Raw genomic sequence first — 26,186 nt, forward strand, 5'->3', positions numbered from 1 at the left:
GTTTTGTTTTGTTTTTGTTTTTTTAAAACTATTGGAAGGAAATGTATTCCTTTTAGTTCTCTGAAAGAATCTAGTACAGGAAATAAGTGATGAATAAAGTCCTCATTCTTTCTTCAATACTATCTCCCCTTATTTTTTCAGATAGCATAGAGAAGATCAGACTCATCTATGAATCTTTTGGTGAATAACTGAACAAATGGGATTTGAAATGCTCTTCTATGAATATAACAATCCATTTTTGTCTTAACAAGAGCTCATATAAGATCCATATTCAAGAACTTCCAAATATTAAAAAAGAGATTGATATAGATCACACAGGAAAACAGGGAACGAAAAACACATCTTCTTTATGGGTTTTATTTTTATTTCATTGCACTATACTTTTTAGACTGTAAATTAATCAGAACAATATGTTTTGCTGGCAGACAAGGAGGTTTTGGTTACAGTGTTTGAAATGCAACAATATGAAGATGAACAGATGCCTGTGTGTTGTTGGCTGCATGTACATCAAGATGTACATGATACCAACAACACATAGGCAACTGTGTGCCCAAAGATCAGGAGAAACATCAAGCTCCTGGTGCAGGCCTGAAATCTTAGCAGTCAGATTATATTACAGTAGATAGAGACTCTAGGATTTTATCTCTCTGTCCTCAAATGAGGGGGCATTTTGCAGCCCCATTAAACAGAAGGGTTGAGTGCCAATGCTGAGATCACAGAGATCGGAGGGGTCTGTGCCTTGGGGCTGCTGCTGTATGAGGTGAAACATGTGAGAGAGAGAGTTTAGGATAGGAGCCCAGGCTGAGGACAAATTCCATGGAGGGAAAAGATCTACAGTCTGCAGGGTCCTAGAGGTTTAAGAAGAGTGCCATCAGGAAGGAAAGATGACTTAGCATCAATGCCATAGAAAGGGACCAATGACAAGAAAAGGTCACTGGATTTTTCATTTAAGAAATCATTGGTGATTTTCAAGAAAGGTGTTTTAGTCAGCTCAGGCTGCCATAAAAAAATACCATAGACAGGGTGGCTTAAACAATAGAAATTTATTTTCTCACAGTTCTGGAGCCTAGATCCTCCAAGATCAAGGTCCAGCATGGCTGCTTTCTGGTGAGGGCTCTTCCTGGCTTCCAGATGGCTGATTTCTCCCTGCGTCCCCATATGGCTGGAAGGAAGAGAATATACATGCAAGCTGTCTTGTGTCTCTTCTTAAAAGGCAATACACCAAAAAACAACCCCATCAAAAAGTGGGCAAAGGATATGAATAGACACTTTTCAAAAGAAGACATTTATGTGACCAACAAGCATATGAAAAAAAGCTCATCATCACTGGTCATTAGAGAAATGCAAATCAAAACCACAATGAGATACCATCTCACACCAGTTAGAATAGCGATCATTAAAAAGTCAGGAAACAACAGATGCTGGAGAGGATGTGGAGAAATAGGAACACTTTTACACTGTTGGTGGGAGTGGAAATTAGTTCAACTATTGTGGAAGACCGTGTGGCAATTCCTCAAGGATCTAGAACTAGAAATAACATTTGACCCTGCAATCCCATTACTGGGTACATACCCAAAGGATTATAAATCATTCTACTATAAAGACACATGCACATGTATGTTTATTGCAGCACTATTCACAATAGCAAAGACTTGCAACCAACCCAAATGCCCATCAAGGATAGACTGGATTAAGAAAATGTGGCACATATACACCATGGAATACTATGCAGCCATAAAAAAGAATGAGTTCATGTCCTTTGCAGGGACATGGATGAAGCTGGAAACCATCATTCTCAGCAAACTAACACAGGAACAGAAAACCAAACACCGCATGTTCTCACTCATAAGTGGGAGTTAAACAATGAGAACATATGGGCACAAGGAGGAGAACATCACACACTGGGGCCTGTCAGGGGGTGGGGGGCAAGGTGAGGGATAGCCTTAGGAGAAATAACTAATGTAGATGATGCGTGCAGCAAACCACCATGGCACATGTATACCTATGTAACAAACCTGCACGTTCTGCATGTGTATCCCAGAACTCAGGTATAATTTAAAAAAAAGAAAAGAGAAAAAAAGGCAATATACCTTCTTGAGGGCCTGCTGTGGTTTGAATGATTGTCCCTTCCAACTCTCATGTAGAAATTTCATCCCCAATATTGAAGATGGAGTCTAGTGGGAGGTGTCTGGGTCGTGGGGGTGGTGGATCCCTCATGAGGAAATTGTTGCCCTTTCTTGTGGGTGAGTGAGTTCTCACTCTATTAGTTCCCTGGAGAGCGAGCTGTTGAAAGAGCCTGGCACATCCTCCCTCTCAGGCCGTGTGATCTCTGCATAGGCAGCTCCCCTTCCCCTTCTGCCATGAGGAGAAGCAGCCTGAAGCCCTCACCAGAAGCAGATACCAGTGCCATGCTTCTTGTACAGCCTGCAGAACTGTGAGCAAAACAAACCTCTTCTCTTTATAAATCACCCAGCCTCAGATATTCCTTTCTAGCAACACAAAGGGACTAAGACAGGGCTCCACTCTTCTGACTTCATCTAACCCTGATTCTCTCCCAAAGGCCTCATCTCCAGATACCATCATAGTGGGGGCTAGGGCTTCAATATATGAATTTGGCAAAGGGGGCACCACAGCTCAATTCACAGCAAGCGGGTTTTGGCAAACTGTTGGAGTCAGAAGCCACACAGCAGCAGTGAGCTAATGAGCAAAGGGGAGACGAAGCAGAGAATATGAACAACTCATGAGACTTGGTAGTGAGAGGCTGATGTTATGAGAGTAGCTTACAGAAAAGAAAATAACCTCCTTGGGAAAGAAAAGATCTTATGTTTAATTTGCTTAGAAATCCTTCTTTATTTTCTTTTTGCATCCAGTGAGCTACTGATATATTTTGCCATTTCCCCCATCCCACTGTATAATCTCCCCAAGTCAGATTAACATTAAAAAAAGCCACTCATAATAGTGGCTTTTTTAAAGAGAAAGAGCACATATTACAAAACAGTGCGTGTTGTATGATCAGATTTGTTTAAAATTATTCATGAATAAAATTTTTCAGAAGGCCTTATGTATAAAGTGTTTAGTGTTTAATCCTAGGAGATAGGATTTAGGATGCATTAGGCAGAGTTCAGTTAGGAAAGCAAACTGCACTGCATGTTTCAAGTGGAAAGGATTTAACTTGGTTCCATGCCTGCAAAATTGTTGGAAGGGTTGCAGAAAAGTGAGGTGAGCAGAGGCCACCAAGAGCTGTCAGATTTGCCATTGTGGCTGTGATCCCCTCAGAGATCAGGAACTGCTACTGACTTTGCACCACCATGGGCTGAGGGAGAATAGCTCCCACCTCCCTCTGCCTTCCAAACCCACGTGAGTGCATTTCATCGGCACAGTTAAAACTCTATCCAGAACCCAGCTGGTAAGAGAGTTTGAGAGAGAGTTCCCTGGCCCTCTTTGATTCTGGGGAGGATAAAGAGAGGGGTGGAAATGGTATCAAAGTGCTAGACAACAGCTATCATAGTCTCTACCTTAGCTCTTTAGCTACTCAGTGACCAACTGTATGCACCCTCTTATCCACACCACAATTTCTAAATTGCAATAGCAATGATACTAACCTTCTCTGTAGTCATCCCTCAATTCAATTTAAATAGGTTCATCTTTTCAAAATGAGAGATTCAAAGTACCATCATTTATAGTGTGGGATATAAGGGTTTTTAAAAAATAATTTGATTAATTTTTTATTTTTTAATTTATAATTTTTTCCTTTTTTTGAGTTTTATATTAACTGGAACTTTACAAGGATTCAATTTCCTTAAAATTTTAAACATTATTCCTAACAATAGTATAGTAAAGTGATCTTCACTCTTTTAATTCAATGACAAATCCACCTAGATATCATGTAACCTACCTACTAAATGATGAGTTTCACCAGTACCAACTCACCCTATCTGAAATAATAGGAGAAAATAAGAGGAAAAAGAAAAGTGCATATGTGTGTGTGTATGTGTGTTTATATATATACACATATACACATATACAAGCAAGAAAATATGCACAGCCTAGCCATCTTTTCTGCTACTGGTCATGAGGCTAGAGTTGATATTTATAACTTCCCTCTACTAGGAAATCCATATTTTATTTGTTTGGCTAGCATCTCAGCTGGTTAGAATGAGTTCTTTACTTAATGAAGTAATCTAAAATCTTTATTCCTCAAGGGCCTAGCCCTTAGTGGACTGACTTGTATTTGGCCTGACCTGTATTGGGTTGTTCTAATCTACTTTTACTACTGGATAATTACTAGAAGGTATCCTAGGTATTCAGACATAGTACTCAGTGTTCCAATTTCCTCTTGATAGTTACTCCAGCCAGTACAGTAACTTCCTTCTTTGCTTGTTGGCTCAGTGGCATGGGGTGTCCCAAAGGGCCAAACAGGTGGCAGTCAATTGAACCATTTTTGTATTCTCTGATGGAGAACTCGCTAAGATTTCATACTAGCAGTGCTCAAAGTTGCAGAAATAAGAAGCTGTAACTTTTTTTTTTTAACTGATATAGGATAGATATGTATTTTCAGGGTACCTGTGACATTTTCATACATTTTTACTGTGTAATAATCAAGTCAGGATAACTGAGATATCCATTACCTTCAACATTTATCTTTTCTTTATGCTGGGAACATTCAAATTATTCTCTACTAGCTATTTTGAAATATAAAATATAGTCACTCTATTGAATTATCAAACACTAGGTCTTACTTCTTCTATCTACCTTATTTTTGTACCCATTATTCAACCTCTCTTCATCCCCCTCTCCTGCCTACCCTTCCCAGCCTCTAAAAACCACCAAACTACTCTCTGTCTTCATAAGATCTACTTCCTTAGCTCCGACATGAGTAAGAACATGCGATATTTGTCTTTTTGTGCTTTCTGGCTTTTTTCATGTAACATAGCAACCTCCAGTTCCGTTCATGTTGCTGTGAGAGGATTTCATTCTTTTTTTTTATAGCTGTTAATATTGCATTGTATGTATCTTCATCCATTCATCTGTTGATAGGCACTGATACTGATTTCAAATTTTGGCCGTTGTGAATAGTGCTGCAATAAACAAGGGAATGCAGGTATCTCTTCAATATAATGATGTCCTTTCTTTTGGATATATACCCAGTAAGGGAATTACTGGATCATATGGTAGTTCTATTTTGAGTTTTTTCAGGAATCTTCATACTGTCTTACATAGTGGTTGTAGTAATTTACATTTCTGCCAAGAGTGTATGAGACTTCCTCTTTCTTACATATCCTGGCCAGCATCCATTATTCCTTATGCTTTTGGTAGAAACCATTTTAATTGGGAAGAGAGAATATCTCACTGTGATTTTGAGTACTTTTTCATTTACCTGTTGGCCATCTGTATGTCTTCTTTTGAGCAATGTCTATTCAGATCTTTGCTCATTTTTAATCAGATTTGTTTTTTGTGCTACTGAGTTCCTTACATTCCTTGCCAGTGGACAGTGTGCAAATATTATCTCCCATTCTATAATTTCTCTTTTCACTTTCATTATTTCCATTGCTGTGTGGAAGCTTTTTAGTTTCATGTAATCCCATTTGTCTAGTTTTGCTATCATTGCCTATGCTTTTGAGATCTTACTAAAAAAATCTTTGCCCAGACTCAATGTCCTAGAGCATTTCCTTAATGTTTTCTCTGAGTAGTTTCATAGTTCAGGTCTTATGTTTAGGTTTTAATCTGTTCTGATTTTTGTGTATGGCAAGAGACTGGTGTCTGTTTTCATTCTTCTACATATGGATATCCACTTTGCCCAGCACCATTTATTGAAGAGACCATTCTTTCCCTACTGTATGTTCTTGGTGCCTCTGTCAAAAATGAGATGACTGTAGATGAGTGGATTTATTTCTGGATTCTCTACTATGTTTCATTGGTCTATGTGTCTGCTTTTGTGCCAGTACTATGCTGTTTTGGTTACCACAGCTTTGTAGTATAATTTGAACTCAAGTAGTGTGATCCTTCCAGCTTTGTTCTTTTTGCTCAGGATTGGCTTTGGCTATTTGGGGTTTTTTTCTCTCTCTCTTTTTTTTTGTAGTTCCATATATATTTTAGGATTTTTTTTTTTTTTCTATTTCTGTGAACCATGACATTGGCATTTTGATAGGGATTACACTGACTCTACAGATCACTTTGGGTAGTACTAACATTTTAATCCATTTATGCTGGAGCCTTAAATTTTTTTGTGTGTGAAAAATCAGACCTTGGCAATGACCTTGAGCAGTAGGAGATAAATAACTCCCACAAGCTTAGCGTTCCAATAATAGAACACTAGGTACAAATGGGTTAACAATACTAATTCCTCCAATCCATGAACATGGGGATCTTTCCATTTGTTTGAATCCTTTTCAGTTTCTTTAATGAGAGTTTTGTAATTTTCCTTGTAGAGATCTTTTACTTCTTTGGTTAAATTTATTCTTAGGTATTTTATAATTTTTGTAGTTACTGTAAGTAGGATTGCTTTCTTGATTTTGTGTTCAGATTCTTCACTCTTGGCATATATAAATGGTATTAAAATCCACCCAGATATGTAACCTACCTACTAAATTATGAGTTTCACCAATACCAACTCATCCTATATAAAATGATAGGAGAGGCTGGACATGGTGGCTCACACCTGTAATCCCAGCACTTTGGGAGGCCAAGGTGAGCAGATCACCTGAAGCCAGGAGTTTGAGACCATCCCAGCCAACATGGTGAAACCCCGTCTCTACTAAAAACACAAAAACTTAGCTGGGCATGGTAGTGCACACCTGTAATCCTAGCTACTCAGGAGGGGTAGGCATGAGAATCGGTTGAACCCAGGAGGCAGAGGTTGCAGTGAGCCCAGATTGCGCCACTGCATGCCAGCCCAGGCGATACAGTGAGACTGTTACAAAAATAAATAAATAATAAAAAAAAAGTAGGAGAAAGTAAGAGGAAAAAGGGACATGCATATATACATAAAAGCAAGAAAATATGCATAGTCTAAGCATTGCTTCTGATTACAGGCTATAGCTGGTTACAGGCTACAGTTGATATTTACTCCTTCCTTCTGCTACTAGGAAATCCTTATTTTCTTTAGCTAGCATCTCAGCTGGTTAGAATTCTTTATTTAATGAAGGAATCCACAATCTCTACTCCTGAAGGAGTCTGCTTTTAGACCCAGTGGTGTAAACAGAGACCCGAAATAAGAAAATATAAATAAATAAATAAATGAAAATAGACCTAGTGATGGCACAGCTCATGGGTGTAAGACAACTTCTGATAAGATTCATACAGGCATTGATATTCCTATAGGTAGAATTACTTGATTGAGGACTTTGAGTAATCGTAGCTCTCCTGGTTTAGGAGCTGCTGTAAGAACTATGTAAGAATCCAATTTTACTTATTTATTTTTTACCTGCTAGGACTGCACTCAAGGAATCAAAATTTAGATCTTTTCAGATCTAAAATTTAGATTTTTTAGCTATTGTAAATAGAATTGACTTATTTGGTTCTCTGGCTGATTGTTATTGGTGCATAGAAATGCTAAAATGATTTTAATATGTTGATTTTACACCCTGTAACTTTACTGAATTTATCAGTTCTGGAAGTTTTTTGTTGGAGTATTTAGGGGTTTCTATATATAAGGTCATGTCATCTGTGAACAGGATAATTCTGTGAACAAGGTGAATTTAACTTCTTCCTTTCCAATTTGGATGCCCTTTATTTCTTTCTCTTTCTGAATTGCTCTAGCCAGGACTTCCTGTATTACAGTGAGTAACAGTGATGAAAGTGGGCATCCTTGTCTTGTTCCAGTCTTTAGAGGAAAGGCCTTCAATTTTTCCCCCTTTGCTATGATATCAGTCATGGGTTTTTCATAGGTTGCCTTTATTTGAGATATGTGTATGAGTCTGTTCTCACACTGCTATAAAGAACTTCCCTGAGACTGGATAACTTAGAAAGGAAAGAGGTTTAATTGATTCACAGTTGGGCATGGCCGGAAAGGCATCAGAAAATTACAGTCATGGTGGAAGGGGAAGCAGGCACCTTCTCAAGGCCGCAGGAGAGAGTGTAAGCGTGTGAAGGAGGAACTGTCAACCATGCACAAAACCATCAGATCTTGTCAGAACTCATTCACTATCATAAGAACAGCATGGAAGAAACCAACCCCATGATCCAGCCACCTCCTTCCCTCAACATGTGGGGATTACAATTCAAGATGAGATTTGGGTGGGACACAGAGCCAAACCATATCAATATGTTCCTTTTGTATTCATTTTGATAAGGGTTTTTATCACAAAGGGATGGTTATCAAATTCTTTTCTGTCATCTACTGAAACAATCATGCTTTTTTCCCTTGATTCTGTTAATGTGGTATATTGTGTTTATTTATTTGCATATGTTGAACAATATTTGCATCCTTGTGATGAATCCCACTTGATCACGGTGAATGACCTTTTTTTTATTGTGCTGTTGCATTTGATTTGCTAGTATTTTGTTGAGGATTTTTACCTCTATTTTCATTAGTGATATTAGCCTGAAGTTGGTGCTTTTTTGTTGTTGTTGATGTTGTTGTTGTTATTATTATGCCCCTGTCTGCATTTGGTATCAGGGTAACAGAAGCAAAAACTTTTGAAGTGGATTTTTAGGTTTATGCATAAGAAGGGCCACTTCTATTCTCTCAATCCACAAAACACAGCACCATATACTGTTGCTACTTGGGAGCATTTACCACATCTCTAGGGCGTTGAAAAAGGTTACCTCTCAGATGGTGCCATAACTAGGTCCACTATGATTTGGATTGAGTCCATAATGCTACTTATCACCTGACTTTCAGCAACCTGCAGTGTCTGATTGTTGGCTACATCAGCCCAGTAGCTATAAGGGACGGGAGAGTCTTCTAGGGTAGTCACAGAAGGTCCTAGGCACTAAATTGTGTCCCAAAATTCTTTTTTTTTTTTTCTCTGTCACCCAGGCTGGAGTGCAGTGGCACGACCTTGGTTCACTGCAACCTCTACCTCCTGGGTTCAAACAATTCTCCTGCCTCAGCCTCCCAAGTAGCTGGGACTATAGGCACATACCACCATGCCCAGCTAACTTTTGTATTTTTTGGTAGAGACAGGGGTGTGTTGGCCAGGTAGATCTCAAACTCCTGTCCTCAAGTGATCTGTCTGCCTCAGCCTCCCAAAGTGCTGGGATTATAGGCATGAGCCACCACACCTGGCCCATGCCAAAATTCTTATGTTGAAGCCCTAATATCCAATGTGATGGTGTTTGGAGATAGGGCCTTTAGGAGGTAATTAGGTTTAGATGAGGTCATGAAGGTGGGGTCCTCATGATGGGATTGGTGCCCTCATATGAAGATACAGCAGAGAGCTTGCTTCCTCTTTGTCTCTTCCCTCCATGTGAGGACACAGTGAGAAGGTGGCCATCTGCAAGCCAGGAACAGAGCCTCAATGGGGAAATAAATTAGCTCGTGTCTTAATCTTAGACTTCCCAGCCTCCAGAACTGTGAGAAATAAGCTACCTTGTCTATGATATTTTGTTATGGCAGCCCAAGCTGACTGATATACCTTCCTAAGTCCCTACTCTGACTTGTAAACCACAAATATTTTGGAGCTCCATGGGCTATCATCAGTTTAGACTCAAAGTCTAGTAATCTACCTCAGAATATGGTTCTCTCTTTTCCCCGCTGCACACTCTCCCTATAAGTACCTGCCATTCTCTTTCTTTGAAGGGGTAAAAGGAAAGTTTACTGCACTCACTTGTGGCATGACTGTATACATTTTCCCCTTAATCCAGGGGGCTCTGGTTCTATAACTGGCCTGGTATCCAGGTAAGTGAATTGGATGAGGCCATGATTATCCATTGTGATGACAAGTAAAGTCTCTGTTCACCAGACCAGAGTTTGCCTATAATGATCAGGTAAAACTTTAGTAGGCTGCCCATTTCTATCAGTTCTAGAGATCTCATGCTTACTTATCCACTACAACAATCCCTAGCAGGTCAAACTTTTTTGACTACTATTGAGACCTTGTTGACCAATACAATAACCAAGCCCACTTTGACTGTAGTTGTTCAGTGGTATCAAGGACCCCATTTTAAGGACATTATCTCCCAGTCAACACTGCTGACTCCTCAGGCTTCTAAACTTTTTCTAGATTACACTAGGAAAGTTCTAGCATTTCAACATAATTTAATGTAGAGTCCTTTGTTGAGCCTAATATACAAAATCCAGAATCTCTCACAGGAAAAGTCCTATAAATAAAGTCATCATCAGTCCAACTGAATTCCTCCCTCCATGGTCTAGAACCCTTAGTTCCTAATCTCACACATGAATTAATATGAACATACGAAAAAAAGCTCATCACCACTGGTCATTAGAGAAATGCAAATCAAAACCACAACAAAATACCATCTCATGCCAGTTAGAATGGCGATCATTAAAAAGTCAGGAAACAACAGATGCTGGAGAGGATGTGGAGAAATAGGAATGCTTTTACACTGTTAGTGGGAGTGTAAATTAGTTCAACCATTATGGAAGACAGTGTGGCGATTCCTCAAGGATCTAAAACTAGAAATACCATTTGACATAGCAATCCCATTACTGGGTATATACCCAAAGGATTATAAGTCATTCTACTATAAAGACACATACAACCTTCACCTCCTGGGTTCAAGCGATTCTCCTGCCTCAGCCTCCCGAGTAGTTGGGACTATAGGCATGCACCACTGCACAGAGACACAAAAAACAACAGCAAAAAAGCAAACATTGACAAGTGGGATCTAATGAAGCTTAAGAGCTTCTGTATAGCAAAAGAAACTATCAACAGAGTAAACAGACAACTTACAGAATGAGAGAAAATATTTGCAAACTATGCATCAAAGGTCTATCCAGCATCTCTAAGGAACATACAGCTTCCCCAAGTTTTATTAAATGTAAATTAATGGAATCTTATAAATCTTCCAGTGCTTTACTTGTATCTTTCCAAGTTGGATTTTCTACTTATCTCTTTGGGACATGATGACATTTGACCACTTTTAGGCCTAAAGATAAAGATGAACAAAGTAGAAATGGGACATGACTATATTTGCCACCTCCTACCTGGCATGAAATAGTTATAGAGTCTCCAAGCAAGATAGGATTTGCTTTACTGGATGAGGAGGGAGAATTGTTTCTGTAGGAAGGAGTGCTCAGTGGAATTTGTAGTTTCTAGGTGTGTGAATGCATGTGAATCTACCCAAATGAACCCTACAAATTCTCACAATTTCACCTTTTCCTACCAATGCTTAATCTTCACTTAAAAGATCTGATGTGGCTATGAATTCAACTCACATTAGAATTCTGCAACCTGCAGTATCTGGTTTTTGGCTACATTAGCACTGTGACTATAAGGGATGGGAGAGTGTTCTAGGGCAGTCACAGAAGGTGCCTGGTGCTTTCACTGTGACCTGAGATAAAAATAGAAAACTATGAGATTGTCATTTTCTTTCCTTAAGCAATTCAGTATAGCTTAAGTGTGGATATATCATAGGTTATACAAACTATGCCCTTAATAAAGATTTTTAGCCTCTCCAATAAATTCTTAACTGAGGCCAGATTTAAGTGACACCTAAGTCTATAATGGTACCACCACTGTGTCTGTCCAGTATGACAAGCATTCTGTAGACCCTGGGTATGCTAGGGCAGTTAGAGTTCATCCACGGTGCCTAGTTCCTACTGCATTTGGCCCATCATAGCATATTAAGAGCTGAGGACTGTGATGGCTAATTTTAGGCGTCAATTTGACTGGATTAAGGAATGCCTGAGAGAAATGTTAAAGTGTTATTTCTAGGTGTGTGTGTGTGAGAGGGTGCTTCCAGAGGAGACTGGTGTGTGAGTTGTTGGACTGAGGGGGAAGATCCACCCTTCGTGTATGTGGGCACCATCCAACTGGCTGGGGGTCTGGATAGAACAAAAAAGGAAGAGAAAAGACAAATTCACTCTCCCTCTTCCGGGAGGTGGAATACTCTTCTCCTGCCCTTGGACATCAGAACTCCTGGCTCTCCAGCCTTTGGACTCCAGGACCTGTACTTGCATTACCCCAGGTTCTCAAGCCTTTGGCTTAGACTCAGAATTACACCATCAGCTTCTCTGGTTCTGAGGTTTTCAAACTTGGACTGAGTCACGCTGCTAGCATCCCAGGGTCTCAAGCTTGCAGGCAGCCTGCTGTGAAACTTCTCAGACTCCATAATTGCATGAGTCAGTCTTCCTAATAAATCCCCTTTCATATCTTTATAGATATATATCTGTCTCTATATTCTATTGGTTTCTGTCTCTCTGGAGAACCCTGAATAATTCAGAGGCCAAACCAATTTGCTGGAGTGCTGAGGGCTGGGGAGATGCCTAAGCCTCAGGAGCTCAGAGGACAAGAAGAGACATGGTCTCATTGGTCTACATGTCTACGCATCTTCCAGCCTTGCAGGGAATCCCCTCAAGGAGGGGCCAGCTCATTAAACAACACAGACTGGCAGAATTTAATATGACATCTCCACAGATGTAGTCTTCCTTTAAATTAAAGGCACCAATAAATGTTTGTATTCAAAAAGTTCACTGCATTTCAAAGTGAAGCAGTTTGGTCATTATATTCAATTTAAACATCTTCAATTAAGATTTCTAGGTGATGTGTATTTTTTCACATTTTGTATTTTTCACAACTTACTGAGCCCATTTGCTTTCACTTTCTCAAGTGTTTAAAAGTGCAACATGTATTAATTAAAATCACAAATTTGCCAGTGTCCTATGTCAGGCTCCTTTAAATCTGCTACAATCATTCTTTTGGGCTAAAAATTCTTCTCTGCTCATGTACTTCTAAACTACAATCACTCTGAAGACCAATATACAATTTAAAAGCCTTGAGGTTCTAAATTAGAATATGCAGTTTATTGTGTGGCTCCTGCTCAGTGCAAATTTTTCCACAATTTTGCCCAGAAAACAGATGCCCATTAGTAGCCTCATCAAGAAGCCCTGTCATTACTGTGACTCTCGGTGTTGGAACAAAATGCATCCAAAGTTTCCTCTGACTTCTAGAAGGAGAGTTTAAAGTAGCTGCGTCTGAAACTGTTTTAAAATTGTGGCTTGTGTAAGCATTCGGTGAACAAAGCACTCTTTCTCCAAAAAGGTAGGTGCCAGCCGTTTGCTGTCCTCAGGCTGTTCCCTGAGCATCGCCAGGAACATGAAAATGCTCTCATCCACGGCTCAGGAAGTCATTTAAAGCAAACCTCTCCTCTGAGAAACAGGCCAGATACAACCAACTAATCACTGTGGCAGGAGACTTAGGGTCCAAGTGATTTATAAGTAAGGAAGGCAGAATCCCTACCAGTTATTGTTATGAAGAGAAAATTCAGTAAAAGCAGAGATATTCTGGGTTCTGACCCACCTCTATCCTCTGCTAATTTTAACTACAAGGCAGTCACTCTCTTAAGCCCCAGCTTTTTCACCAGTAAAATGATGGGTCAAATCTTGCCCCCTGCCTTATGAGTTCGGTAAGAGGATAAATCCATGTTGGTAGAGCAATTTGAGGTAAGCTCAAAATATAATCAGATTATCTAGAAGCCTACATAATGCTTAGTTATAAGCTACATTCATAAATCTCTCAAAATCTCCAAGGAAGGGACATAGTTTGCACATTTAGCATCGACCCAGTGAATAAAAGGGGCAGCAGGGACGCTGGTCTCTAAGATGGAAGGGGCTCCATTTAGAACTCATGACTAAAGCATTTCACTCAACTTCTGATTTCATACCCTTATCAATGAACTGAGGACCACAACCCCCACCTTGACTGCTTTCCAGGGTTATTATAAGGACCCAAATCAGAACAGAAAAAGGGAGGTGAAAGCACATGATTAACAAAGCTAAGAGCAATATACACTTCGAAAGCCTTAGATACAAAGAAAACATCATTATAATCTAGTTTATAATCTATAAACTAGAACTTCAGTCTTGGAGTTAAAATATTAATAGTTGGGGCTACTTCAGCTCCAAGATGGAGGGTCTAGCAGGAGGGGCAGAGTGAAAGCTGACTGGAGCCGTGTACCTGATGGTGGTGCCTTGCAGACGGTCTATCTTCTTGTTGAGCTCCGCAATGACGCTGTGGAGCTCTGTGATGCGTTCCTCATAGCGAAGAGTCGTTCGCTCCTGGACATCCTCATGCTCTCTCATGAGGTGGGACTGCTCGCACTGGGAATAAGGGAAAAGGACAGAATGCTGATGAATTCAGGCACCTATAGGTGGGTGATTCCAAGCTTTGTGGTCTCAAACCATTACAACTGCCAACACTGAGTAAGCCCCAAATAAAATGTAGGTCAGCTCATTGGCTGGCAATCCCAGGAAACATATCAATGGCTAAATTTTATAATTCCCCTGGTGGATACCGGAGTCTTTGCCTTTCTAGCACTCCATCTCTCTTTGGGAAACAGTCCCTTTGCCACTGCACACTGTCCAAGTGGGGCTATCCAAGTCCCCCGCTTTCCCATAGTCAAGAAACAGGCAAGTGGTCCAAGCTAGATCCATCAGATACCTTCTGCAGGGAATTTCAATCTTAAGCAAATGGATGTAAGGTTGCATGGAGTTGATTCAGAGAGCCTTGAAGAGCATCTCTCTTAGTTCCTGCTACCTACAGCTCCCTTCCCAAGTTCTCTTATGGCTGTTAAGTTTCCTTTTTTTTTTTTTTTTTTTTTAACTGATTCACTCCTCCTTTGCTGAAGTTTATCAGGGTTTGTTTCAGCTATTTTTCAACCAAACAATCCTAAATGGTATAGTACCACTTCTTATCTGGATAGATTATCAGCAAATTTAATGCTTTCCAATATCATCATCTCCCAGACAACAAGCTCCTGGAAGGCAGGGACTAGGTTTTTCATTATTTAGCCTAGCACCGACAAATGGCCTGGTTTACTGTGGGTGAAGTAGGAGTGTTATGGAATGAATGGATGATGATATATCACCATTATGAAAACTGCTTAGCAGAAATAGTGATAAAAGAGGCAGCGGGGGCCGGGCGCGGTGGCTCAAGCCTGTAATCCCAGCACTTTGGGAGGCCGAGACGGGCGGATCACGAAGCCAGGAGATCGAGACCATCCTGGCGAACACGGTGAAACCCCGTCTCTACTAAAAAATACAAAAAAGTAGCTGGGCGTGGTGGCGGGCGCCTGTAGTCCCAGCTACTCAGGAGGCTGAGGCAGGAGAATGGTGTAAACCCAGAAGGTGGAGCTTGCAGTGAGCTGAGATCTGGCCACTGCACTTCAGCCTGGGCGACAGAGCGAGACTCCATCTCAAAAAAAAAAAAAAAAAAAAAAAAAAAGAAGCAGAGGAGCTTCCCTTGCTCAGCGTTTGATGGACTAAGAGGCAGCAGAGTTACAAAAACATTTCTGCAGCCAGAGTTTAAATCCTGAGGAGCCTGTTCACCTCTGACTTTTCTCCACTGTTCTCAATACCTTCCAGTCACTGTGCATTTAATCTCATTTACATAATAATAAAATACTCCTCAGTGATGGAACAAGTAGTCCAGCTTGCGTCCTTGTCTACCACATTCAGCTTTGATTAACTTCCTGTCACCAGAGGAACTTTACTTTCATCTTCAACAAGGTTTTCTCAGTGCCAAGAGCCATATGTGTTTCCAGCATTGCAGGTTTGCATCTCCAGGCCTGGTGGCAGGCAGGGAAAGAGTAGGATTTCTCACCCGCTAACTCCCCTGTCCTTCCCTAAATCGGCTAAGCTTCCAATGGCATAACCCAGGACAGGGACAAAAGGCTTTCAACGATAAACTGAACATTATACTAAGCCTAACTCAATACTGAAACAGAAGTGTTCAATGAAGAAGTCTGACAAATACTTTGGTATCAATCATGGTAGGGCCCGCACCTCAACAACAGCTGGATCAGTATTTATGTAACTTCCTGGGGGTTACCTTAGAGCTCCAGAAACAAGATTGGAGGCAAGAAGGTTGTTGAATGCTTTACCACAGCCGTAGAGGGATAGTTACTTTCAGGAAAATACTCCCGTGAACTACTACTCTTAGTGACAACCTGAAACATCAAATAACCTCCACTCAAGGTCAAGCACACAAAAAATAAGTGGGAACAGAGGCAAGGATCAAGGTCGAGTGAGAGGCACATCTAGTGGAAGCTTTCCTAAACAAAGATGCCTTAACCAGCCACAGACACTCTTTCCATGAAGTTAGGCCTTTCTCATCCATGATCCTACATACTTAAGGAACAGGAGAAGTCTACAAAATGACAGGATCTCAAAGGCAATTTCTATCAATAAATGAAAGAGCTTATATTTCTCTGAACATACCAAGAAGAGAACACGGTTCCTCTCAGACCTGCAGCACATCTATAAGCTCTTGCTATTAGCCTCTGTTCCCAACCTCAGAGTGTGTCTGTGTGTGTGTGTGTGTTCATATTGTATGAACATGTACAGATGTAGTGGACACTCTCATGCAGGTCACCAGTTCCAGATCTTAGTGTGACTGTAGGATAAAATTCTGTCTCTGACCTGGATCTCATCAATGCAGTGACTCCTATGTTCCCATGTTGCTTGTTCCTCCTCTTTGGTTTTCCATATTCAGTTCTCTAGGACTACAAATTACTGTGAAACATTTCTACTTACACACTCAATGAGCTCTCACTTTCCCTTATTTCCCCACTCATATTTCCTTGTTTGAAGTCCTTACAGGTCAACAGGCCACTACCACCACCTGGGCTGACAAGAAACTACAAAGTCCAATGAACAATGAAGATGTTCAAGGGTCTATATAGAGAAAGGCACACCAGCAATTGATAACCACCAAAAGACCACCCTTTGGCATCCCTACTGACTGATGTGAACTGCCTAAAAGATGTGATCCTGGCCAATCAGCAGCCCTTGCTGCTGCTCTGCCTATGGAGCAGCCATTCCAGCCATTCTTTTGTTTCTCTAATAAACCTGCTTTCACTTAAAAAAAAAAAAAAAAAGAAAGAAAAGAAAAGAAAAGAAAAAAAAAAAGACCCTGTGAGGCTGCCCAGGATACCAGATGGAGAGGGAGAGCGTGCTGTCTGGTATTGCACCATCTTTCCCCTGCCTCTAACTGGGAAGCCTGCCTGGAGGATACCTGCAAGAACAAGAGGCAACATGAAGCCTGGTGATTCAGTCAGATGGAATAGGGCTTGTAGCTAGATAAAGAAAAAAAAGATTTGATGTATATTTGGAGCTCAAGCACTCATTTAGAAGAAGTAACAAGAATATATTGGAGGGAAAAAAAAACTCTTTTAGCTAAGGGCAAAGGTATTTAGTTTACATTCCTATATTTTTCCGTAAGTTTTTAAGAAATAGCATATGATGTAATACTATAATGTAATGCTTCCTCTACACATATCAGACATTTCTTAAATAAGACTGCGCTGGGAGCTACAGGGGAAGTGATTACAATACATGTTGAAGGTAACTGTGGTCACAGCTTACAGTGGACTGAAAGAACGCCAGACTTCTCTTCTGGAGAACAAGAAACAGGGATAGAAGTGGAAGGGGTGGGGAGAAGAAGAGATACTAGGATGGCACCCTGGGGATTCTTTCCCCAGTGAAAAGAGAATACCAGAAAATAATTATCAAAACAGACTCCTAGCCGGTGGCTGTATCAATGACCGAGAAGCCACTGCTCAAGGTTCATCTCTACACATCAACATCCTCTTATTAAACATGCTTCACTCATTTGTGCACACTCACTGTACCCAGCCAAAGAAGCTGAACCACTGATCTCAAAGCTCAGTGAAAATCCACTGAGCATTTCCAAGCTGTAGTGCAGGAAAAAGCGGAGCAAATCCCACAGGGCAACAGCACAGGAGGAAACAAGCCATCACCTGCAAAAGCCAAAAGAACCAACACAACACCCTTGTTCATTTTTTCTTTTCTTTTTTTTTTTTGAGATGAAGTCTCGCGCTCTCACCCAGGCTGGAGAGCAGTGGCGTGATCTCTGTTCACTGCAAGCTCCACCTCCCAGGTTCATGCCATTCTCCCGCCTCAGCCTCCCGAGTAGCTGGGACTATAGGCATCCAACACCATGCCCGGCTAATTTTTTTGTTTTTTTTTTTTTTAGTAGAGACAGGGTTTCACCATGTTAGCCAGGATGGTCTCGATCTCCTGACCTTGTGATCTGCCCACCTCAGCCTCCTAACGTGCTGGGATTACAGACGTGAGTCACTGCGCCGGGCCAACACCCTTGCCCAAGAGCACCAATCTAGCTGCTCATGAGTCAACCCTGGGAATGTGGCACTTTAGTGCAGGAAAAGTGGAAGATGAGCAGGTGGCAGGCAGGGCAGACAAAGCCACTCTGTGTACCATCACTGGCCTTCCTGTCCTGGCGACCTCCCACATAGGCAGGAGCAGCCTGTTAAAGTGAGGTCCACGAACACTCTAGTTCGTTACTGACCTGTTGCCTCTCATCACCTTGAGTTTTCATGACCTGGGAGAACACTTTTTGTTTTTTTGAGATGGAGTCTTGCTCTGTCGCCCAGGCTGGAGTGCAGTGGTGTGATCTCAGCTCACTGCAACCTCCGCCTCCCAGGTTCAAGTGATTCTCATGCCTCAGCCTCCCGAGTAGCTGGGATTACAGGGGTATGCCACCAGGCCCAGCTAAACTTTGTATTTTTAGTAGAGATGGGGTTTCACTATGTTGCCCGGGCCAGTCTTGAACTCCTGACCTCAAATGATTCGTCTGCCTCAGCCTCCCAAAGTGCTGGATTACAGGCATGAGGCACTGCGCCCGGCCCTGGGAGAGCACTTTTTAACCCTGGATGGTATATGATTTCAGGTGTTCTGTTTAATAAGGAAATAGGTTAGGACAAGCTCAACACTGCACCTCTTCGTAAGAGTCACCTAGGAGTACGTGTTCCCGTATGGCCTCATTCAGGAAGGTAACACAACGACAACAACCAAACAGAAAAGAGGTTCTCCTCTATAATTACTACTTAACATTTGCATAAGTTTTCCAATTTTTAAGTTAAAAAATTAAGTACAGTATAGACTTTCAGAAAATTGATAGAAGACCCACCCATTTTTTTAATAATTTCCCTAGCACATTTTTTTTCTGAATCGTTTTCATTTCTCCCCATTATTTTCTTAGGTACATGATGCTCCATCCACCAGGACCACTACATGGTATAACAAGTACCCCTGTGGCACCAAGCCTCTGGTTTGCCATCCATGCACATGGTAGGATTATGCTTCTCCTGCTTGAAGCTAAATATGGCCATGCCACTTATTTTGGCCAGTAAGATATGAATGAATATACCATTTTGCCTAGAAGCCTTTAAGAGCTCCTGTCGGGCTTGCCACATTCCCTTTCCCAGGCCATGGCCACTAACGACATTCCAGATGGTAGAGGCCCTCAGCTTGGAAGCCTGGGTAGGGACAATACAGCACAGAGTTCCCTGCCAGGTCCAGTGAGCTCCCAATAGAAAACAAGAAATCAATCTTTGATATCTTAGGCCACTGAACATTTGAAACTATTTGTTTTCACTGCATAGCTTGACACCATCATTTTGTAGATGAGAAAACAGACTTAATGTGAAGCAACTGATTTATTTCCTGTAACCCAGGTAACAAATACCCCTCCGATTCCTGTTTTTGCCATCAAGGCATTGAAGCTGTTTGCAGCCACAATCCTCTCTCCTCTATGTCTTCCTCCTCCAGCTCCCTGACCTGTGGGCTTACATCCTCTTCACCATTTACCTAAGGATCTTAGGTGGTACCTTGGTCTCAGACCCTGAAACGCCTCTGTGAACTCCAGGAAGCATGAATGTTAGGTCTTATATACCAAAGAGAGTTAGGAAAGCCCAAAGAGCTCTCTCTTCTACCCCCAGAGAGGATAAAAACAGAAAAGGAGACACAAGGGGGTGTGAAACAGGGAATTCAAAGTCTCTCCAGCTTCCAACAAGCCAACTTTAGCTTCCAAAGTCAATTATTCAGTGATAATTTACTTAGCAGCCTCTGGGACCAAAGGCAGTTTCTTCTACTACAACTTGTAAGTTAGAGACTATTTTCTTCTCTCTATTGGACAGAGACACCTCACATAATTTCAGCTGGACAAAATAAAAATTGGTCTCAAATAACATGCTACTGCTTTTTTTTTTTTTTCTATCATTACAGGTAATCGCATCCAGGGTTCTTCCTCCTCCCAGCCCATATTCAGTTTTTGACTGAAGGTACAGTGCCACAAAGCCAGAAAGCCTGTGGTTGCAGCGTCTTGCCTGCCATTAATTTCTGGAGGCCATTTTCATTAGGAGTCTAGATTTGTCTCACAACTACAGACTTTCAGTTTGAAAGGAAAAGAAAAAAATGATTGACACTGGATATGATGAAATTTTGTTTTTCCCAAATTTCATCTGGCACTTAATATATACCCGGAGTTTCTTCTTGAGATCTTAGCTTTCCTATCATGATGATGAAGCAAATTAAACATTCACATAAATACTTGTGTCTAGCCACATAAATTGGTGAAATTGCCAATATGCAAAAATGTGTAATAAAAACAAGCAACATCGTCATTTAAACCACTGAGAATAAAATCCTTTAGGCTCATCCCTGCTATGGCGCAATCCAGGGATAAAGCCCTGAGTCAGCCTTGAGACAGTCTGGCCTGAGAACTTGAGCCCCTGTTGGAAAAACCCTGTGCAATGTGGTGATGCTAAGCAGCTTTATGGTTTTGTTAATGTTCTTCACCGGGTTTTATCTTACTCCACTGAGGCCACTGATCTTTAATCATCGCATTAGTGTCAGCTGTCAAACCTAAGAGCATTATGAACTAGGTTCTGGGAAAATGCAATGCCATCATTAATTTGTTAACCCTCTCAACCATCCTGTGAAGGAGGTTACTACCACTCCCTTTTAAAATATGCTAACAAGCAATGTTACCCTCTCCAGGTCACACAGGATTTGTCACAACTAACACTATTCGGGGTATTTCCACCCTCACTCTAAGTTCCTGCCCAGGTTCCCTCGCTAAGGGGAGAGTGGGCCAGCTAAACAAAGAGGCACCAACACAAATGGAAATGCCATTAAGGAGCAAAGCAGCTGGAGTAGTTTACCAAAGAGAAGCATAAACAAACAGGAAAGGAATGGAATGAGGCGATCCTAACAAAAATACATGCCGACTACATCTCATAAAAGTTATCTCAGAAAACAAGAGAAAAAGAGAAAACTCTCCATTTCACTTAAGGAAAACTGTGTGTGTTCTCTTCCTGAATGCCAAGAGGTAGAAAATTCAGGAGACTTGCTTTCCAAAGATCAAGAGCTTAGAAAGTGTTCCACATTACTGCTCACCGATTTTAAAGGGGTTCATAAGCTTGTTTGACATATCTCCTTCTGAAGTACTTAAAAATGCAGTAATTTAAAATAATTGTTGGTACTAAATAAACAGCAAATATGCTGAAAGCATCAAATCAGCACTATATATGATCTTAGCCAGTTTCCCACAGGCTCAGTCGCCACTGGGCTATGGAATGTTGGTGCATGGCTGTGCCCGTATTCAATTTGGGAGGATAGGGGTGTGCTGTATTCAGCCTGTAAGTTTATGGCAATTTATTATACAGCAATAGAAAATACAGAAGCACTTCGTCTTCCCCATCACATTGATATTGGGCTCTTCCCTTCATATCACTATTCTCAAAACTCTACCTACAGGTTGATGTCATGAGCATATATAAGACACCTTCTTTTATTCAACCAGTTCCAGTGTCACCTTTAATAATGATTCAACAGATGTTGCAGCTCTCTTGGTAATGTCTGTTGAACATAACCGCCGTTTACATTTTACATTTTAGTTTAATCACGGCACTATAATATTTAGAGAGCTGGTAAAACTTACTAGAGCCACACAGCATAAATTTACACATGAATTTGCTCTTCCACAATCTGGTAAAGCCTCAAACATGAATCTTTTACCAAGGCATATAACACAGAAAATGTGGCACAGTCATTTCATTGTTCTTATATTTTTCTTGCGTAAATTTCATGTTTTTAAAGATCTAAGTCTGAGTTTTTTTTCCACGTTCTCTTTCCTAGGTTCCAGTATATGAACTGGGAAGAAATCTCCACTGAGAGGAGCAGAGAGTAATTTTTAAATCTATTTCACTTAAGAACGCAAATAAGAGAGTCAATAAATGGTTCTATGATGTGGCCATTATCATCAAGGGTAAAATCAGTCATCAAAAGCTATTACATGAGGATGGCTTGACCACAAGTAAAAAAAGAGCTGAATCAATCCTTGACTTAGAGAAAAAATTTTCCATTATCCTCTTACCATCCTCTGTAAAAGCTGTCTTTGTAGGCTTAAATTTTAATAAATACCTTTCTGGTCACTTTTTAAAATCCAAGACTGCTGTACATGCCAGCTTCCAATTAAATGCATTCACAATTTTCTTTCTTTAAACAAATTCTCATCAATAAGAATTGGTAATGATGGCTGGCTTTGGGTGGGTGTAAATTAGAAAATAGTCACCACCATTTTGTTGTTTTTAAATATAAAAACAACTATTTTCTCTTACAAAAACACTGTAAAACAAAAAAAGCACTAAAAAAGTTTCTGTTCAGAGACCACCACCGAAATATTCTAATGCTTTCTAGTTTTTTCTATCACAATTTTATTACTTTTATAATCAGAGGGAAAATATTCTAAGTAACATTTTCGTCTAAGTAAAAACTGAAAATTTTTGTCATGTATAACATCCTATAGTGAGAAAAGGCACGGGTGGCCTTGCTGAGCTACTCATTTATCTTTGGGTAATCAAGTTAATCTCCTTCAGATGCCCGTCAAATGTGAAAGTGGATGATCTTAAATACAGAGAATCTTTTCCCTCTACTCAAAGTCTTTGATTATGAGACATGAAAGTTTCCAAAAATTTTCCATAGGTCATTCTGGAAAGACGGCTATAGCAGCCTGGTATTAAAATTTCTCTGCATTCCCACATAAAAATAAACAAAGCACTTACACAGTATAAAGCCCAAAGCTTGGAGACAAGGTAGGCTATTGAAAAACAAAATACAAGCAGGTAAGAATAAACCAACATCATCCACAAGATCTGAGTGGCATCAGCATGGGGAAAATCAGAGGGAAACAAGGTTGATGTATCTGAGAACTGGAAAACCCCTAAAAAACCAAAAGGAATTCACAGGAAAGTAAGGATGCCCAATTGGAGAATAGCAGCTAAAACTAGGAGGGGTTTTGCCTGACCAGAGAGTCAGTGCAAGGGGCCCACAGTAAAATTTGAAGAGGCTAACGTAGGCTAGTCCCTGTGAACTTTGGAGACTGCCCCTGTCTTCCAGAAAGAGAAACTGCTGGGAGTGGAAACAAAATTGAACACGATGGGAATAATAGAGACAAAGGAAAGAAAAGGGCCAGATAAAAGCAGGTAAAAGGAACAGAGTCAGATAGTGACAGAAAGCAGGCTGCCATTTTTGACAAGAAAACAACAGAAGGCTAGGTTCTAAACACTTTAGAAAGCCATTTTAAACCCTGCCTCCTGAAAGTTCAAGGACATTATTTTTCACATGAAAATGAAAAACAGAAAGATACTGACGTCAAATCCCATACAAAGTTATACAAAATAAATCCCATCCAAAGTTATATAAAATAAGGGCAGAACATCCTTATAAACCATAAAAGAATGCCACAACACAGACCAAAAACAAAATCCCCCAAACAAAAACACTCCAGATAATAGCCTACTATTTCAAAACAAACTAAAAGACATAAGACAGAAAAGAACATTAGGAATTAGAAAAATTCAGAAGTGAGAAAAGAGTTAGAAATAAAATGAAAATGCATTTCAGAAATGATGACTACACTAGAAGTCAAAAAAGAAAGGCTAAAAACAACATATAATGCCCCAAGAGAAAAGGAAAAGAAAAAATTAAATTAAAAAAGATTTAAAATATTTAAGATAGTCACAGATAAAGATAGGCAAAGATGATGTAACATACAAATGATAGATGTCCTTGAAAAATCAAAGAAAAGGAATAAAATTAATATTAACAAGGTAATTAAAAGGCCAGGCACGATGGTTCATGCCTGTAATCCCAGCACTTTAGAAGGCCAAGGCAAGAGGACCACTTGAGCTCAGCAGTTCAAGACCAGCCTGGACAACATGGCGAAACCCCATCTCTACAGAAAACACAAAAAATTAGTTGGCAGACCCAGCTACTTGGGAGGCTGTGGTGTGAGGACAGATTCAGCATGGGAAGTTGAGGCTGCAGTGAGTCATGATCGTGCCACCACACTCCAGCTTGGGTGACAGAGTAAGACTCTGCCTCAAAAAAAAAAAAAAAAAAAAAGGTAGCCATCTGGAAGGGATCCCTCCATAGGCACCTTGGACTTCGTAGCTTTTGGAACTGTGAGAAATAAATGTTGTTTAAGCCACAAATCTATGGTATTTGTTACAGCAGCCAGAGTAGACCAAGACAGAGTATTTGCTGATAAAGCTGTAATATGTTTTGTGGGAATTTCTGTACCCATGTTTTATCTTAAAATTAAATATTTAAAAAAAATTAACAAAACAAAAACAAAAACCTTTCCAGATCCCTTACCTGTGCCTTGGCCAATTTCTTTTCCAGAAGGTCCCGTTCCCTCTCTGTTTGCTGGAGACGTTTATTAAGTTCCACTATATCTCCCTTTAGTGATGCCAGGGCTGCCGAATGGAGCTGTGGTGACAGAAAGGAGGAGATTATTGTAGCAGAGATGCATTTCCTTCCCGCAACTAGCATAACCAAATAAAAAGCCTGTCATCCAAAAAGCAACACTTTTGAGAATGAAGGTAAGTGTTACCTTACCTTCATTACCTTCTTGCAGACCACAGACATAAATCAGATGTGCTACCAGCAAGCTGAGTTATATGGTCACCCTAAATATTATGTGTGGGCCATGGGACCTAATTTTGGATGGTATAATCAGGCCAGAGAATAAAACTTCTCTTTCCAACGGCTTTCCCCAAGTTACTCAGTGAGGATGAGCATGACAGCTGAAGTGGAGCTGCGTGACTCTTATCATGAAATGCAAGAAAATGCAGAACCACATTAATTTTCACCTTCAGAAAATACGAAAGCTGAATAGGGCAATTTGGTTTTTTGGAATCCAGTCATCTAAATTGCTGCATGCATGTATGACAGCCAGACAGGGACTGAGCATTTAAAAAAAAAAAAAAAAAAAAGCAGCAGAGCTCATTTTTCAGATGGTCTCCTTGTACAGTTGACCCATTTACTTTTTTGTTGGTTCTTCCCTCCTCTTTCCCTCCCCACTTTCCCCGAGAGGCTGTACTGGCCAGATGCTTCTTATATGCTAGCAGGCCCTCTTTCAGGAGCATCACCAGAACTCTGACAAATGATGCTGTGAAAAGACAAATGAAGGATCAACTGAGGTATCTTTCCCCAGCCATTTCTCTGGTTTAACTGAAGTAGAGGCCGGGCGCAGTGGCTCAAGCCTGTAATCCCAGCACTTTGGGAGGCCAAGACGGGCGGATCATGAGGTCAGGAGATCGAGAGCATCCTGGCTAACACGGTGAAATCCCATCTCTACTAAAAAAATACAAAAAACTAGCCGGGCGAGGTGGTGGGTGTCTGTAGTCCCAGCTACTCGGGAGGCTGAGGCAGGAGAATGGCGTAAACCCGGGAGGCGGAGCTTGCAGTGAGCTGAGATCCGGCCACTGCACTCCAGCCTGGGCGACAGAGTGAGACTCCGTCTCAAAAAAAAAAAAAAAAAACTGAAGTAGAAAGAATGTTCTTCAACAGATTAATAGGAGGCCCCACGTACATCCAGAATCTCAATCTGTTCAACTTTCAAGTTCTAAAGACTGGACTTCGGCTGCACACACACCTACCACACGTGTGCCTTCTGTGACTTTTCAGGCTGACTGATGGAACTATTTTTAAGACCTGTTCAACACACTGGTCCCAAAGCAACACCCTGAAACCTCCTTTGAAACCTTGAAACTTTCCATTCCAGGTGGAGCTCAGACTATCCCCTCGCTGAATTCCATACTACATTTGGGTGAACAACTGGAATCAGAACAAACCATCCCCTGGCTTTGTAGGCTTTTTGTAGTCTTTGCCAAGAAGAAGTTCAAGTAAGAAGTGAGCAAATACATTTGATCTTTAAAGACGGACACAGGACAAC

The 26,186-nt window shown here is 40.7% G+C and overlaps 1 protein-coding gene across 2 annotated transcripts in view; it reads right to left on the bottom strand.

Annotated features, from left to right (window-relative positions):
- MCC (MCC, WNT signaling pathway regulator) overlaps window positions 1-26,186 on the bottom strand; it is a 466,526-nt gene that overhangs the window by 100,552 nt on the left and 339,788 nt on the right. For both annotated transcript variants that reach the window (XM_025387469.1, XM_025387470.1), the window contains 2 exons: window positions 24,605-24,718; window positions 14,082-14,224 (listed from right to left, as the gene is read on the bottom strand). In XM_025387469.1, the coding sequence (XP_025243254.1) occupies window positions 14,082-14,224; window positions 24,605-24,718 (257 nt within the window). The remainder of the gene's footprint in view (window positions 1-14,081; window positions 14,225-24,604; window positions 24,719-26,186) is intronic.

This window comes from Theropithecus gelada, chromosome 6 (genome assembly GCF_003255815.1).
Source record: "Theropithecus gelada isolate Dixy chromosome 6, Tgel_1.0, whole genome shotgun sequence".
Classification (NCBI taxonomy): domain Eukaryota; kingdom Metazoa; phylum Chordata; class Mammalia; order Primates; family Cercopithecidae; genus Theropithecus; species Theropithecus gelada.